The 17,173-nt window shown below is 36.3% G+C and overlaps 1 protein-coding gene across 1 annotated transcript; it reads left to right on the plus strand.

Annotated features, from left to right (window-relative positions):
* Positions 1-5,028: 5,028 nt before the first annotated feature.
* On the plus strand, positions 5,029-16,200 carry LOC121424095 (Golgi SNAP receptor complex member 2-like). The gene is made up of 6 exons (XM_041619693.1): positions 5,029-5,144; positions 8,177-8,241; positions 9,273-9,381; positions 10,290-10,422; positions 14,112-14,252; positions 14,879-16,200. Exons 1-6 carry the CDS (start codon positions 5,116-5,118, stop codon positions 15,038-15,040), a joined length of 639 nt encoding a protein of 212 aa, XP_041475627.1. The 5' UTR covers positions 5,029-5,115; the 3' UTR covers positions 15,041-16,200.
* The last annotated feature ends 973 nt before the right edge of the window (positions 16,201-17,173 follow it).

Raw genomic sequence — 17,173 nt, forward strand, 5'->3', positions numbered from 1 at the left:
CATCGTTTATATATTTTGTTTTGGGTCTAGTGTCTCAGATTGACAAAACAAAGTAAAAAACAAAATCTTTATTTCTTTTTACCGGTAATCATATGGTTTGACAGTGAATTTCATTTCACTACAGTTTCAAGGAAATAAACAACGTATATATTTGTTTTTGTGTCAATATGGTTCAATAGAGAACTCTATTTTACTGCTTCAAGAAATAATTAAGATTTACCCTCTCCCAACTAAGGGTATGGGTTGCTTCCCATTTATTTTATATCCTTTTGAATATAAATTTAATTCTATAGTATTCTTTATTCCGGTTTTCGAGGTAAAATAAGAGTAGAAGATAAAGGAACAGAGCATTGAAATTTTAAAGTGGTTGTAAGCAGAAAAAACATGAAAAAGGACAAGAGTCCTAAAAATTATTTCATTTTCAGGTCAGCAGCATCTGAAAATTTCAACTTGCGTTTTGTGTTTTGTGCTCTCTTGCCCCACCTCCAAAAAAATTCCATGTAGGGAAAAATGCTCCTTTAATTTTTTTTCCAAATGAAATATCCCCTTTAAAAAAAAAACATCTTTTTTATAAAAATTATAGCAAAACATAATACATTTTAGGTTCGAAAATCACAGAATTTTGGAGCGCACTACGGTACTAATCCTGTTCATGGTTACAAAAATGTTTAGAATGTCCAGTTTTCAGATTGGAATATCACAAATTTTTGGCTCGTGTTCTGCACTCGCATCAATTGTTAAGTAAGTTACTCCTTCTGTTTCAGTTTCCACAAAATGCTTAGAATGTCCAGTTTTCAGGTTGTAATATCACAAAATTTTTGAGCTCGCGCTTTGCGCTCGCATTATTTTGATTGGTGAGTTCATGTATCCTATTTATGAGTAACTAATTGCAGTCCTTAACAGCTTTCTTTTCTGGTCAGTATTATTAAAAATTTCAGCTCGCAATTGCGTTAATTATTTAGTTAGATACACATCTTTTTTATGATTACAAAAACAGCTCGGAATATTTAATTTCCCTGTCTTATTAAACGTAATGTCCATAAGTTTGAGCTCTTGGTTCGCGCTGGCAACATCTCGCAAGGATACCGTTTTAAGAGTGATTAGCGTCAGAATTGACCAAAAATCAAGTTTTGCAACTTCAGAACTGATTTTTCTCGGGGAAAAGTAAATCCTAAATCAAAATATCTATATTATCAATCATAAATCGCTTAAAAAAGACTTTGCTCAACTTCATTTCTAGAAAGCACCCAACTACCTCACGCAGTTAATAATCTCATTATGGAAGTATCTGTTTGCACCAAATTGTCAAGTTTGACATATAAATGTCCTTTTTGGCTTTGAACCCCCCTCCGCTAAAAAAAAAACGTTCTGCCTCCCGGCCCTGTCACGTGGAGTGGAGAAGTAGAGATCTAGAATGGGCATGTCAGGATCAGATGACCGTGGTGATGATAATTGCAATGTAAATCGCCTCGAAAAATAATGTATTAAATGTACAAAGGTAATTTTATTATTATTTTGATATTATGTCTAAATATATCATGAAATTGTTTTTGTTTTACATGTACAAAAGTCAACAATTTTGCGCGCACAGTTCGCTCGCTCACATGCTCTCACCTTTTATACAGTTTGCCCTGTGTGCCATGTCTGCCGTCTAAGCATTGTTGGCTCATTGTTCCATATATCATTTAAAATGCCTTGGCCTTGAGGTTTTTAGGCCTTGGCCTTGAGTTTCCATGCCTTTGGCCTTTAGTATGGAAGCCATAGCCTGGGTATAAGCCTTGGCCTTGGAGGTTTGAGCCTTGACTACAACACTGATCACTGAAGATCCTGCCTTAGTTTCAGGTCACGTGATTAAGGTCAAAGGTCACTTACGGTCAGCAAAATTTGGCCTTAATGGGGTTATTTGAGGAATTGTCATCTTTTTATAATCTTATATTATATTATAATAATAAAAAGATTGATTGAACTTCAACTGTTGTAAAATGTTGCAACTTTTTAATAGAAAGTCCATTATCATAGTTTTACTTTTATTTATCTTTGTTTTGGCTGTATTTGTAATCAAGGAAGTGGAAACAAATTGCCTCATTGTTTATTACAGTGTATATTTCATTTAAATGTGTTGTTTATTTCTTTTCATGTACAATGTACGTGAGCTAGGCAGATTACTTCTGTGCTTGACAAGATGTCCAAAAACATATTACTGTACCAACATATGAGGGTGCTCGCGGAGGTCAATTGCCAATTCGTCTATTGCCAACTCGTCCATTCATCACATCTTTATTTAGTTTGATGCCATTTCGTCAATCAACATTTCGTCTAACAACCATTTGGTCCAATTATCACTTTGTCTATGACCATTCGTCTCATAACCAGTTGGTCTAATACCCATTTTCTTTTCATTCATTCTGCCCAATTACCACTAAGTCCCGTTCAGACCAAATGGTATATGGACTAACAGGCAATTGGAACAACTTGTTATTAGACGAAATGGCGAGTGGAAGAAATTGCAATTAGATCATGTGGATAGTGAACAAATTGATGGTAGACAAAATTATAGTAGAGGAGATTGTAATCGGACGAATTTGCATTATACCAATTGGAAATAAGACCCTGCGCACATGCACCCAACCTTATAGTCTACTGCCTTGAATTGTTTCTTATCATCATTATTATATTTCATTCACCAATATTGTAATGGCCAGCAATTTTAAGGCACGTATCGCTAGTATTACTAGAAGAAATTTATTGTTTATTCTGAGTAGATAGATAGATATGTAGATAATATCGATAGATGTATATAGATAGATAAATGTATAGATAGATAGATAGATAGATAGATGGTAAAGATAATTTGTATCACTGCAGTAGGTTAAGGGGCAATTATAAGAATGGATCGGTATTTCATGCTGCAGAAACGAATTTATGTAGTCGTTAAATCCCCTTAAATTTCTTTTTGATTAATTAATCATCTTATAATATGTATCCTTCCTCCGTTGTTCTCGAGGATGCTCAACAATAAAAGTGGTGTTTTGTTACTTGAAACACAATACAATGTAAATTAGCTCGCTGATATTATGCGTGTGTCGTTTTATTTTGTGAGGTTTGTGATATCTATTGTGAATGCGCATGAAATAATTCTGCGTCGTTTTGTCATACTGGTGCTTCGCGCACTAATTTAATGTCTAATCAAAGACTTATCCTGTTCCAATGATGCTAAAAATGTCCAGTTATCAGGTCGAAATATAAAAAGGTGGTTCCTGCTCCCCCCCCCCCTCTCTTAAAAAAGGGGGTTGCCTTGGCACTGGCCCTCTTATTTTAAAAATCCCGTTGCCGCCACAGCTCCATGGAATTCTTTTGCTGTCAAATGTGGTATATATAGGCCTTTAGAAGACTATAGTCAGACTGCTGGTAGTTATTCTTTCCTATCATGGGAAGACAATGCAGTTCTACAAAGAATTGAACCCCCCCCCCCTCCGCAAAGATGGACAACATTACAGCTCGGGAGCGTGGGGTGCTAGTCCCGTATACCCACAATGATTTTAGTAGTAAAAATGATTTGAAATAAAAGAGAGAGAGAGAAAGAGAGAGAGAGAGAAAGGGGGAGGAAAAAGATTCGAATAGAGACTCGAGAGGTTATAAAAAAATTGTTTGATAGGTCGCCTTTATGTTATCTTGTTCTACCCCTATATATACCCCTGGATACGCCTGTGCTACCCCCACTAAAGATATACCGCCTGTTTACAAAATGCATAATCTAAATATTCAATCTCATTATTGTAGGGACAACTCAGAAAAATTGCATGATGATTACTATATATTTAAAAGAATTCCACCATTCTGTCATGGATTCATTTCATTGCATCTATACATAATTTATTTATTCAACAAATAACAATGACAGTTACAATAATGAATAACAGCAATTATAGAGAATATTTATATTTTTGTTAAAGTAATAATTCTGCCAAATGTACCCTTAAGGCACTTGGATAAGACTAGATCGTCGTGCAGTGGATAATTTGAAAAGGAGTATTCCTGCGAAATTTAGGAGGACAAAGAATTCTATAATAGGAGTTTAAGCTACTTTATAAGATTGCCCTTAAATCAATTGAATTTTTAAAGGCCTGGTCACACCGCCCGAGCGTTGTTGGAGCGGTCGTGGAGCGGAGAGAAAAAATCATCACCGCTCGCTACCGTTCACCACCGTTTAACCAAAGTTGGCCTCTGTTAACGTGCAAATGAGATTGTCGATGATGTCCTTCACTCACTATTTCTTGTGTTTTATTTTCTTAATTATACAATATTTCATTTTTTTTACATGTTTGACAAAAAGGACCAACTTTTTTTAGGGTGGTTTGTATAGTTAAAGGACAAGCCACCCTAAATGGTTGAAAAAATCCCCAGAAACGACAGTTATTCCTGTCTAGAGTCGGAGTAGACCTTCTAACTGTTAGGGGCGGGGTTTCGCTTTCACAAGATCACAAATTTAGACTCCTATTCTAAGATTACTGATTAAAATCCAGGCAATTTTACAATTAAAAGTTTCACCTATAATATTTTCTCTTTTTCTTTGGGACAAATGCCTGATTTTTTTGACACTGTCAGGTTCCATTACAGCTATTCATCATATAATTTGGCTTCAGTTTAAATTATTTTTTCTCAATTGTTGTGCCATATCTACTTTCCACCAATAAAGGGCGTACGGACAAAAATATGCCCAAAATTCAAGTTTTACTTAGAGCGCTCTGGTGAATATGGAAAATAAATTGAAACTGTAGAGAAATTAGTATTTTTGGTCACAAAAGTGATATTTTAATGATTTTTTTAAATTGTGTATTGTGTACAGCATTAGTATACCATAGTGCTACCTGTAGATTCCCCACAGGCAGGAAGGTAATGAACCCTTGGGTGACTCCACCCCTATAACTACTACCCCGCTAGCTCGGTATCTCGGCGTCTCGGCCCCGACCTCAAATCGTACATACGGCCGGCCGGGTACGGTCTACCGGTATTTTTATACAACGTGTACTTCCGTTAATAAACAATCGAGCCACGGTGGACAATTAATCGGACTCGGAGCTGACAAGGCACTCGCAAGGATAAAATAAGTAGAAAATGGAGAAACTTTACCATGAAACAAATAAGTGAGTTAATTGCATCGAGACTAGATATATATGACCTAAAATTTTATGTGGGATAATACGAGTATAAAAAGTGATTTTTCGATTGGTGTTCGAACATCTGGAAGTGGAAGTATGATGAACAGTCCCACGTGTAAATAATGGTGTTACGGCCTAGGACCTACCCTATTTAAAAAAAAAATTTCGACAACACCCGGACAATTTTAATAGATCTAGTCATATCTTTATTCACCAACCACGGGGTTAGTTCCAATCTTACTAAACCTGTTTCACGAAGGGCTTCCTAACTAGAATCCCTTGAAATTGATAATATCGGTACGTAGAAAGAGTAGACAAAAGACGCACTCATTCAATGAACAAGGTTATAAATTATAATATAACCTTGTTCTCAGATATATCTCCATGTGTGGCAAAATAAGGGTGGCAATGTTTGGCTTATTTTCTCTTTTTCTTTGGGGCAAATGCTTGATTTTTTTACACTGACAGTTTCCAATACACCTATTATTCATACGACTTGGCTCTTATTAAAATTTGATTCTTTAAATCATTTTTTTCTAAATTAAAAATAGAGATCAAAAAATGAAAATTTTCTTGCCATATTACTTTCCACCAATAGAGGGCGCATACAAATATATGCCCAAAATTTAAGATTTTGAGCGTACTGGTAAATGAAAAAATTATTCTTTAGTTACTAGTGAAAAATAAATTGCAACTGTATGGAAATTAGTAATTTTGGTCACAAAAGTGATATTTTAATAATTTTTTAAAGTGTGTGCTCTGTACAACATTGGCATACCATAGTCCTACATCTAGATTCCCCACAGGCAGGGTTGGTAACAGTGAACAAGTGACAAGACGTAGCCAGGCCAGACGGCTTAGACTTACTGACATATGCTTACTCTCATTAATGAAGCCAGGTATTCGTATCCACTCACGTGCGTGTAGGCCGCCAAAACCTGAAACTTTCGCCCTCGAGATTTCTACTTTCCTTCTAAAAGATATAGCCCTAAATCATGTACATGGGATGCAACTTCATTTCCGACATTTCTGCACCATCTATTTTATTTTTAAACAAGAATTCATCAAAATTAGAAAAATATCATGACAAGACGGAAGAGACTTGCCCGATGTTTATGCCGTCATCTTGTTTCCTATTGTTCTTCACCAACAATACAGACGCGTGTGTCGCGTAACGTTGGCAAAGAACAGAAGGGAGGCAGCTAGTCTTACCCTTACTAGGCTTGCCTTGGCTCAGTCGGTTAGACTGAGTGCCTGTTCCAGATCACTCAAAGTCACACAAGCATGCGAGGTTAGCTATACTAACCTTGAACAACATATGTCATTTGAATATGAATTTTGACATTTTCATTCGTCACACGAGTGTGAGGGAATAAAACACGCCAAAACTATCTACATTTATTCACTTAGTACATAAATTTCAATCTTATCAACTAACTTGATTTTAAAAATATAGTCGAAATTATTTATAAAAATCATTTTTTAACGCTTACCTCCAAACTCAGCCAAGATACTCCGTCCGATCCGTTGGAAGATCCTTAAAGTTGAGGTCAAGTCCACTCCATGAAAAATGTTGATTTGAATAAATAGAGAAAAATCAAACTAGCATAACACTGAAAATTTTATCAAAATTGGATGTAAAATAAGGAAGTTGTGACATTTTAAAGTTTCCCTTATTTTCACAAAACAGTGATATGCACAACTCAGTGGCATACAAATGAGACAGTCGATGATGTCCCTCACTTATTATTAAACTGCAAATATTGTGATGAATTTGGAGATACATCTAATCCAAATATAGCAGAGGCAAAATATGCACCACAAATACTTAAACTATGAAGAATTGAGAATTCAGTTGGTTAGAAAATGAAATTATGAATAATTCATTTCATGACTAAAAATCACTTGTGAATGTGAGATGGGTACCCCCGGGATATCAAATTTTAATAGTTTACCGAAGTAGACCATTTAAGTTTTTTATATATAGAAGGATGATAATTATATGTTTTTTATATGATTCAAAACATCAAAGTATAGTGTAATGTAGAAACATAAAATTCGACAAATTCTATGCATATATTAGAGATAGAATTTATCAGAATGGTAATAAGGGTCTGAAAACAGCGAATATGCATCCAGTCATGGATCTTTCAATCTTTGTCAATGTAATTGTTTTACTATTTCAAAATGAATGGTTTTTAGGTGTTTTACCAACAGTTTTTATGGTTTCTATGCCATACAATTATTTTTTAATAATTTATCCCACTTGTTTTGCAATATAATTTTAACTTCTATGATTGATTACGTAAGATTAAAATTTTCAAATTTCGAGGCACTTTTGCATGTCATAGTCTACCAACGTGATGCCACTACATGTACGTCATTAGAAAAAGGTTATGACAGGTTCGGAAGTGTCATAAATATTTAGTGAGGTTGTTGTCACTGATCTTGGCAAAGAGGGCTTCGTGAAACGGATAGCGGACAAGTAGCTCACTATCTCCGATTTAGTCAAGAAGTTAGACTTATGACAGTGTTGAGAAATGGGCACCTGGGGAAGGCAAAAATAGTAATAATAGCTACAAAGCAACTAGTGAATAGTCTACACACATCACCGGTAATTTAGATCTGAAAGAGTAGGCCTACTGCGAGAGAGAGATCTAGATCTTGGACAAAAGAGTGATCAAGTATCACTGAACATCCTGTACGAGTTTCAGGTCACATGATCAAGGTCAAAGGTCATGTAAGGTCAATGAACTTTGGCCATGTTGGGGGTATTTGTTGAATTACCATCATATTTCTGTAAGTGTATTGTTCTAGTTCATAAAACGTGGAAATCAGAGTAACCAAGTATCACTGAACATCTTGTGCGAGTTATAGTAGTTTTCCATTTTTCAATATTGAATCGCGTGATGCAGGTGAGACTGCCAGAGGCATTCTACTTGTTGTTAAATCGATGGATGTATTTATCACTTCATCAATTTACTGATTTATTAAATTTGTTTATATTTATGTTTTAGAATCGTATTAGATGTGCAGAATGGTTTGAGTCGTGTGGAACAAGCAAGGAGAGAGGATGCGCATTGTAAGTTGATTTTGAAGATCAATTATCAAAGGGAAATCCAAAATACGATGGTATTGTGTGTAAAATAAAGGAAAGCCGAATGGTTAAAGTGTGAAAGAAATCTGACCATGAAATAGAAATTTAATGGCTGTTTTAAAAAGGAGATAACTCAGAATATGTAAATCTTAAATGAGCATTTCAGTCAGAAAAGTCTTTCATCAGGATGTTTGTTTTTTCTCCCAAGTACTTTACCAAAGAAAGGAGGAAGCAATGTCTGTATCTGCTTTAAAAAATGCCACTGTGTTGACTGAAAATAATAGCAATCTTTGGTGATGTCTTGTTTTTATTTATTGGCCTATAGTCAAATTGAATGACTTTTATGTAATTTTATTAGAGACCATTTCGGTGCTTTAAGATGATATGAGGGGTGACTGAAAAGTTTTGAATTTGAGCCTATATTAGATAGGGAGATGGAAACCAAATTTGGGCCATAAAATCTTTCGTCACAGTAGTAAATAGTCTTATTTTCAGGTTTCTTACTTTTCTGTATCATGTGTCTCGTGAAAAATGGACAAACCTGAGTATCGAGTTGTCATCAAGTTTCTGCAGCTGAAAGGCATGACCCCAGCTGAGACTTGGCACCCTTTGCAGGTAACCCATCCAATTTCTTGGAATGAGTTGTGACTATGGATGAGACTTTGGTTTATCACTACCAGCCTGAGACCAAGGAACAGTCAAAACAGTGGAAGCATCCCATGTCATCAACCCCAAAGAAGGCCAACTCAAGTTTATCAGTTTTTCATTAGACACTATGATATAGGGAGTTGTAAAGTCAGACTAAATATTGCTGTGACCAAGAAATTTTGTGGGTATGATTAAGAAAGATTTCATGGACCTAATTTGGTCTTCGCATCTTCATCCTTTCTGCACGAGGATCATAACTTTTTAGTCTCCCCTCGTATAATGGTTATGAACTTTGTGAGAAATGTGGCTTTTTGATAAGTTAATATAATGTGTAAAGAAAAGTTGAATATCAATCATTTATTTTCCAGTGGTTGAGAATGAGATCAACGCAAGGTTGGATAAGCTAGCGTCTAATTGTGAGACATTGGACATTCTTGTTAACAAAGAACCAGTATCAAGGCGGCAAAATGCAAAACTGTGAGTATCTCTTTGCTTTTTGTATTCGTTTTTAACTGTCTATATTAGCTTTGGTAGTGAAGTAATATTTTGCTTTGATGTGATGTGCACAAGTTCAAAGGCAAGTTTACCATAAAATGGTATTATCAACATTACTGAAGAAAGTTACCCATACCACTTGTGTGCTTATAAATAGGTGTTGCCAATCACCCAGGATGGAAAGAAACAATTGTGACAAATAATATTATATATATGTAATGTGATGTATGTTTCACACATTGCCTCTTTTTTATTAAGTCATTGTCTTGCTCGAGTTAGCCAAAAATACCAGTCTTAGGTGCTTTTGCTGTGACAGCGAGTAGCTGGGTATTTAATTACAGTGACATGAATGTCGAGTGCTTTTCACAATGCTGGGGTCAACAATTACTCTCTGTGTGAATGCTTTAAAGGATAGATTGAGTAAACTCGTGAGAAAAACCAGGGACACATCAGTTGCTCCTGTGACAATGGCTTCTGTCTTAATCTCTCAGAAGGCTTTGGTTTTTGGATAGGGTTATGATAGAGTGTGTTTATTGAGGGTACTTAGCTTACCAGTATCCTTGTTAAACATTACTGTGAGTTGATACATATAGTGTACGAAATTTAATTCCCACAGCAACATCCGTAACTTGAATTGTATTTTTAAATCTGGCTTATGTATGATTAGGCCTATGTACAATGCATGTTTTCAATTCAAGCAAGTTGCTGGAGATAATTTCATTGACCTGGTCAAATGCAGGCTACGATAAATAGCTTTTGCTGATAGGTTGTTCCATCCCAGGGGTGGTAATTAAATAAGAAAAATAAAAAAAAGGTTTCTACTAATAAGCACTTTTTCAGAGGAGGTATTTGTATTGTATAATTTGATTCTGAAAATGTTTTTCAAACAGAAAAGTTGACCAGCTAAAGTATGATTGTCAGCACCTGAATGCTGCCCTCCGTCAGATAAAGCACAGACGACATCAAAGAGAACAAGAGGAAAGGGATAGAGAAGACCTTCTCACACGTCGATTCACTGCCAACGTAAGTCATTACTGCTGAGTTGACAAGGCCCAGGAAGAAGGGTTGAGGGAAGGGTAGGCACTTGGTTCCAAGACGTTTGCTCCTGCGACAGTTGCTCTGCTGTAAATTCCACACTCTAATGGAATGACAAACTTCAACAATGTATTTAACACTATGCCCTACTCTACACACCCTAAACCTAACATAAAACCCTATTGCTACCTTTAACCCTAACCCAATATCTGAGAAGAAATACAGCCCGAACCAGTTGTCATTGGAGCAAATGTTGTGTCATCAGGCACTCAAATATATTGCATTACACATGCGCATCCCTTGGCACATTTTTTTCATTGTTCAAAATAATGTTTGTGCGTGTAAACAGCACCATGGTAACATATCGGTACTGCTTCCCAAGTGAATGTAAGAAGTTAATATTACACTTGTTCATCACTTCGTCTTTCTTAACCCATTTTGAGATGAGGTCTTCATGTAGACCGGGTTCTATGGGAAGTGCAAAGCACGAGACAGAATTTGAAAGTGTATAGATTACTGCTGAACAAACATCATTTACATGGATTTAGCAGGGTTGTGCTGATTTGAATTAGGGTAAATTCAGAAAAAAAAACTTCTGATAGAACCTATGCATTGATGTCATCGCAACGCCTTAGAGCCTAAAGACATTGCCTTGCGTTCGTTGATGATCTGCAGCTGGCATATCCATGACAACTCCATTTACGTGTATTCCTACATCCTCTGAAGGACAGCGCTATGAGATTTTGATGTCATAGGCATAAGGTCTATATTCAACATGCTTTATTTGTGCTTATGCTCCCATTGATTTAATTCATTCATGTAACTTGCTTTAGTTTGAATGGATGTTTCTTTATTAGTTGCATTGGATAATGCCAAATTATAGAGAGAATCATGCACTTATGGTAAATAGATTCATCCTTTTTTAATGAAATATCTTATCATGAACATAGTGAACAAAAGTTATAAGCTACTAAAATGTCTGCATTTCAGCGGCTTGACTTGAATTTCTGCTGTGAGTGTAATTACAATGAAAAATATTTCTGCTGGGGGGGCTTCAAAGTAGGGGGGCTGACCATGCAAAAAATTACAATCATATGATTATCCCTTTGGGTGCGATGGGCTTCGACAGAAGCCCAGCGAGTCAGCTATGATGGGCTTCTACATAAGCCGAGATTTGTTTGGTTTGATTCGATGAAGTTTTTCAGCTTTTTCGTAATTGTTATGTACTAAAACCTCTGCCACTATTTCCATTATAAACCAATTTCGATAACAGAATGAACAAATTTTATAGCTACATGGAAAAAAAAATCGCGAAAATAGGAAATCATTTCAACTTTACCCGATTTTTGCCGTTGGAGTCAGACAGGGAGGATAAATTCTGTGACAAGCACGTATGCGCGCGCACAAGGCCTGATCACATGATTTGTTCTTTGATAGATACGCTAATATTTTTTTCTGCAAGATCGTCATATAATAAGCTATGCGTTTATTCACCATTTTTGTCTTATTTGTTTCATCAAGGAGATATCACTCTAGAATGATATCTCCTTGGTTTCATTGATTGTTTTTTCAGAAAAACGACAAGCTTGTCGTGGTACTTTGAGCTGATCTCGGTGCACTTTTGAACTTTTTCCCTCCCCATCATCCATCTTCTTATATTGTTATTATTTTGTCTACTATTCTAAAAAATAAAGAGAAAAGAAAGCAGTTTAGCTCACCATTGATCTTATGCACTTTTCAAAATGGAAACGTCCACGTAGTTCTTAATATCAGCACTACCCGAACAAAAGAATGTCAATGAAAAGAGCAGGATACAGATGGTCAAGATAAGAATGAAGACCGACCTGGCCAGTTTTTACCTCGTTACGACAAAAAAAACGCATTTGGGGTGCTTACCATGGTTAGCATCCAAACCAAAATGATCAGGGACATAAATTTTTTTATGGTGGAGGGATTGAGCTGTGGGGCGGGGGGCGATATCGTCTAAAAAAAATCACCATTTTTAATTCATGTCATTTTACAGAATGAATGTATAATAGGTTAGGTTTAAGAAGCTCTTCATCTTATTCTCCTTTTCTCTCTCAGATGAAAACTTTTGCATTGAAAAGTTGACGGAAACATAATCACTTCAAAGGATAAAACCAATAATGAACTATAAGTTTCCTCGCCTGAAAAGGAGCAAATAGAATGATATAGGATGAGAAATTACGTTAAGGCACCCCTTCAAAAAAAATGTTTGTTTGGCGTGTGCCGATAAACCCCTCTCAATCCTACAGACCTTGATTCTTTTATTCATGTGTGACCTACCCCCTCCCCCTAAAAAAATGTTATTTATTTTCCTACTTCTCTGCCAATTTCTTTCTTCTTTTTTTGTCTTGTTTTTCCGGCGAATAGCGTAGAAGAAAAGGATCCATATAAAGAAAACAGATAGACCTAATATTTTTCTTTACTGCAAACATACTTTTGGGGCACTTACACTGGTTAGCATCAACACCAAAAAATTTGAAAAAGATGTATGAATAACAGGGCCGCTGAGCGTTTTTGATAGACGAGGGGTTGAGCTGAATGTGGGATCGATCCGGCCCCCCCAAAATCACAAATTTATGGACTTCACATTTTTGTATACATTTGCTGAATGGGGGGGGTGGACTGATGACTCCTGCCAACTCCAACGCCTCTGTACTACTAAACTGAACGGTTGAAAAGAGGCAAAATGGGATACAAATATTTCATTATTTACTTATTACTTTTGTTTTCGGTTGTGAAAAAAAAACCAGAACGGTTAAAAAATGAATAAAATGGAAGAACAAAATAAAACACTGTTGATTGCGGATGCTACGATTTCATTAGATAAAAAATCTTTTACTTTCTCTCATTGTGATGAATGGTAATCGGTAGCATGGTTATTTTGGAGGGAAATGGGAGATAGAAAAATGAAACGTAGAATGAGACAAGGAGAGTGTTGTGAGGAATGATTTCAGATCCACTATTCGAGTCACATTTACCAGCTTCACTCTTTTAAATTGCAACACACAATCTTCAGGAACTAAATTTGTTTTATTACAACAGTGCTGCGTGGAAAAATAGACAGTAAAGAAAACTATAATTTATGAAAAGAAGATACGAAATGCGATTTTTAGTGAAACAGTGACGCCATCGTCTTGAAGCCCAAAAGCCAAAAGTCATGAGTAGCGTGATAATAGGCAATGAAAAAACACGAGAGCAGATAACAAAGCGGTATTGATCGAACCAAACCTGTCCACGCGTGCTGATTACCCTTGCACATTTTTGTACACAGTGCCTATTGACTTGGGGGTAAGCGAAGATTTGACAAAATAACTTAACTTTTTCCTCGTAAATTTCTTAACTATTATGTTGATTTTATAAGCGAAACCTTTATTTCTAGAAAGAAAAATGTCTGATCTTTCATCTTTACATTTACTAAAAATCCTGAAAACGCATCAGTTTTGCGCAATTAATAATTGATTCAGAAAACACCGCCACAGATCCAAATACCATCGATGTACCAAAAACGGCTCCGCTGCAGGGAGAACTGTCCGGGGGCCCCCACCCAAAGGGTTATTTTTACGTTTTGGAAAAAACTGCTTCCGCGGCTTCTGTGCTGTACGAATTGCGATTGAACAGATATATAATATTCTGATATTCCAATTCCATAGGATGATAACACTTCAATAATGATAGACCATGATCTGCAGCATAATACATCACTACACAACAGCAATAGAGAGATGGACAACCTACTGGCAACAGGGTCTGCAACAATTGCTAATCTCAGAGACCAAAGAGGAATGTTAAAGGTAAAAACCCCATTGAGTGTCCCCAAACTATCATTAGAATGAGGAAAAATAGATTTTCACTGCACAAAGAAGAGAGTTGTACTTCTGTGATGTCCATCTCAAATCTTGGTCGCATTGCTGATAAGAGGATTCATTCATTCATTCATTTATATATTTCCACTGGAAAACCAAGAATGCTTCATGTTCATTTTCGATAAGGTTGAAAATTAGCTAAAATATGCTAATAAAAAAGAAAAGAATTACAAACATTGAATATGTTGGAAAGAAGTGGTATGTATAAAGGCTAAATTCAAATGCTCATAAATGTCTTATAGTTTTCCAATTTTACTCAAATTTTGTTGATCTTATTCTGTTATTTGTTCCTAGGGCTTCTTTGTCCTTTAAAAGAATATTGTAAGGATAATCCTGGCTTTGATATTCTGTACACATGGACAGTATATTACTATTGGGTTACCATTACATTTAATGAAGTATCCAAACCTTTGCAAATAGTAGTTTACGACCTCATAACAAGGTAATTTTGATGGATCCAATGAACCAGGATTCCATATTATCATCCACCAACCTGTAAGATGGCAGATGATAGTTAAGTAATCGTCTCTTGAATGTTTCTCTCCTTCTAACAGGGAGCACAGAAGAAGATGCTGGACGTGTCCAACATGTTAGGACTCAGCAACACCGTCATGAGACTCATTGAAAAAAGAACTTTTCAGGATAAAATCATCCTCTTTGGAGGAATGATCTTGACTCTTATCATCATGTATTACATCTACAAGTACTTTGGTTGATACAGCTCCGTCCCATGAAGACATCGATTCCAGGTACCTGCTATACCAGACTTGATTGAAATTATCGTTATCATCACCTGATGACCACCAATTTGACAGGTTGAATGCTGAAACCAAACCAGGATCATTTTCCAGTGCGCATGCTGCACATGTGCGTTACAAAATGCATTGGTTTGGTGATCTCAGAACTCACAAGAGTTTGATTGTCAAACTTCTTCAACTTAATTTTAGCTATAAACTATGTGAGTCTAATCGAGCTCATTGTAAGTCTGTCCTGGTGGATGTTTCATAAAGCTGTTAGTAAGGTACATGAATAACTTTATGGAGGACTGGTGACCCTTTTTGTACTCAATGATATAACCCTGTGTAAATTACTTAGCCCCTGATAAAATGTTGCTGTCATGACTGGTGACCCTTTCTCGTACTCAATGATATATCCATGTGTAACTGACTTAGCAACTAAGAACATACTCCAGTCGTGCATAAAGTGGTGCATAACTGTACGAATAGCTTTATGAAACACCCATCTGGATTCTTCTTGTGCCATTAAGATGAGGTAATGTCACGGATAATCACTCCTAAAATGGATAAGTATAAGGCTGACAGTTAACTGTTCAATGTCAAATTGCGTTTGTTGGCAAATAGATTGAAAAGGGAGTTGCGAAACAGATGTGATGGATACTGGATAATGGAGACTGCTTGCTGTATTGCTGGTAGGGTGAATTGGAACAAGTCGTACCACAGAATGCAGAATCTTATTGGACATAGGCATGATACTGCCTGCCTTGGATGGCGATTCTTGATTGTATTTGCTCCCACTGCTCATCCTCCAAAATAACTGTATCAGAATAGATATTCCAATTTATTGCTATACAAACAATTAGGTCATAAGTCAACTTTGTGAAAGTTAGAGTAAAGAGTATTCAAGTTATATGTGGGTCTTGGGATCAAGGCAACATTTGTGGCATGGAAGCATCATGTCAACCCTCACACAGGGCCCTGGAAACATATTTTTTTTACATGGGGTGCTGATGGAAATTTGATGAGCAAAAAAAAAAGGGTTTAACTGAAAAATGAAGGTTATTTTGGTCCCGAGAAACTTGACAAGCCTCCCCAAAAGGGGTTCACCACAAATTGAAGGTCATTTTGGTCCCGAAAATTTTGACAAGCAAAAAAAGGGGGTTTCTATACAAAATGTAGGTAATTTTGGTAACATTTCTCCATTTCATCACACCTACCAGAATTCCCGGGGATGCTCCCTATGGAGTATAATATGCATAGCACCTCTGCTTCCCAAGGCCATGCCTTCGAGATGATTCTTGGAATATTATACTTTGGCATTGTTATTCCTGGGTTGTTCCACAAATAACTTCTCTGATCAACAGTTTCTGCTTTCTTCAGTTGGCCAATACAGAACTGTCAGATTGCTGGAGCTTATGTGTGCCGAGTGATGCCACTCTCTCATGATTCTCTCTTACTATGTTAACAACATGTATCAATACATGTGATTCATGGTTGTTAGCAAGAAGAAAGATGAATTCATCTCTTGATGGGTTGTTGTATTCCTTAATATTGCAAGTTGTTGGAAAAACTTTTCATAGATGTCCTTGTACCCTGTCACCTGTCTGTTGACATACTTCTCCAAAACCAGGTTGAACACTGGAAGAAATTGTATCTTGAAATTAACTTGTCAAAGGAAAAGAACAGAATTATCATTTGCCTGTTGGCAGATGTGTCTACTTTCAGAGACGCAAATGTGTCCTTTCTTTAGAGTATGAGCTTTGAATTTATTGTCACATCATGTTTGTGCAGTATAAAGTGATATTGTTTCTTTATACAAAGAGTCACAGGAATTTTATCCCCATTGAATTAGGAGATTAGCTTTCATTTTCCTCATTGCAACTCAGTCCCTTAACTTTTGTATGGTATACCAGTATAGTCACAAAAACATTCTTTCCCCTGAATCTTGAATTTAAATAAATCTTGAATCCTCAAGGTATGAGATTTGGCCCCTTTTCCTCCTACATGTAGTAATGACAACTTTTCTTGTTTTTTTTTGTCTCACCTGCGAAGCAAAGTGAGACTATAGGCGCCGCTTTTCCGACGGCGGCGGCGGCGTCAACATCAAATCTT

The sequence above is a fragment of the Lytechinus variegatus genome, chromosome 1 (assembly GCF_018143015.1).
Source record: "Lytechinus variegatus isolate NC3 chromosome 1, Lvar_3.0, whole genome shotgun sequence".
Taxonomy (NCBI): Eukaryota; Metazoa; Echinodermata; class Echinoidea; order Temnopleuroida; family Toxopneustidae; genus Lytechinus; species Lytechinus variegatus.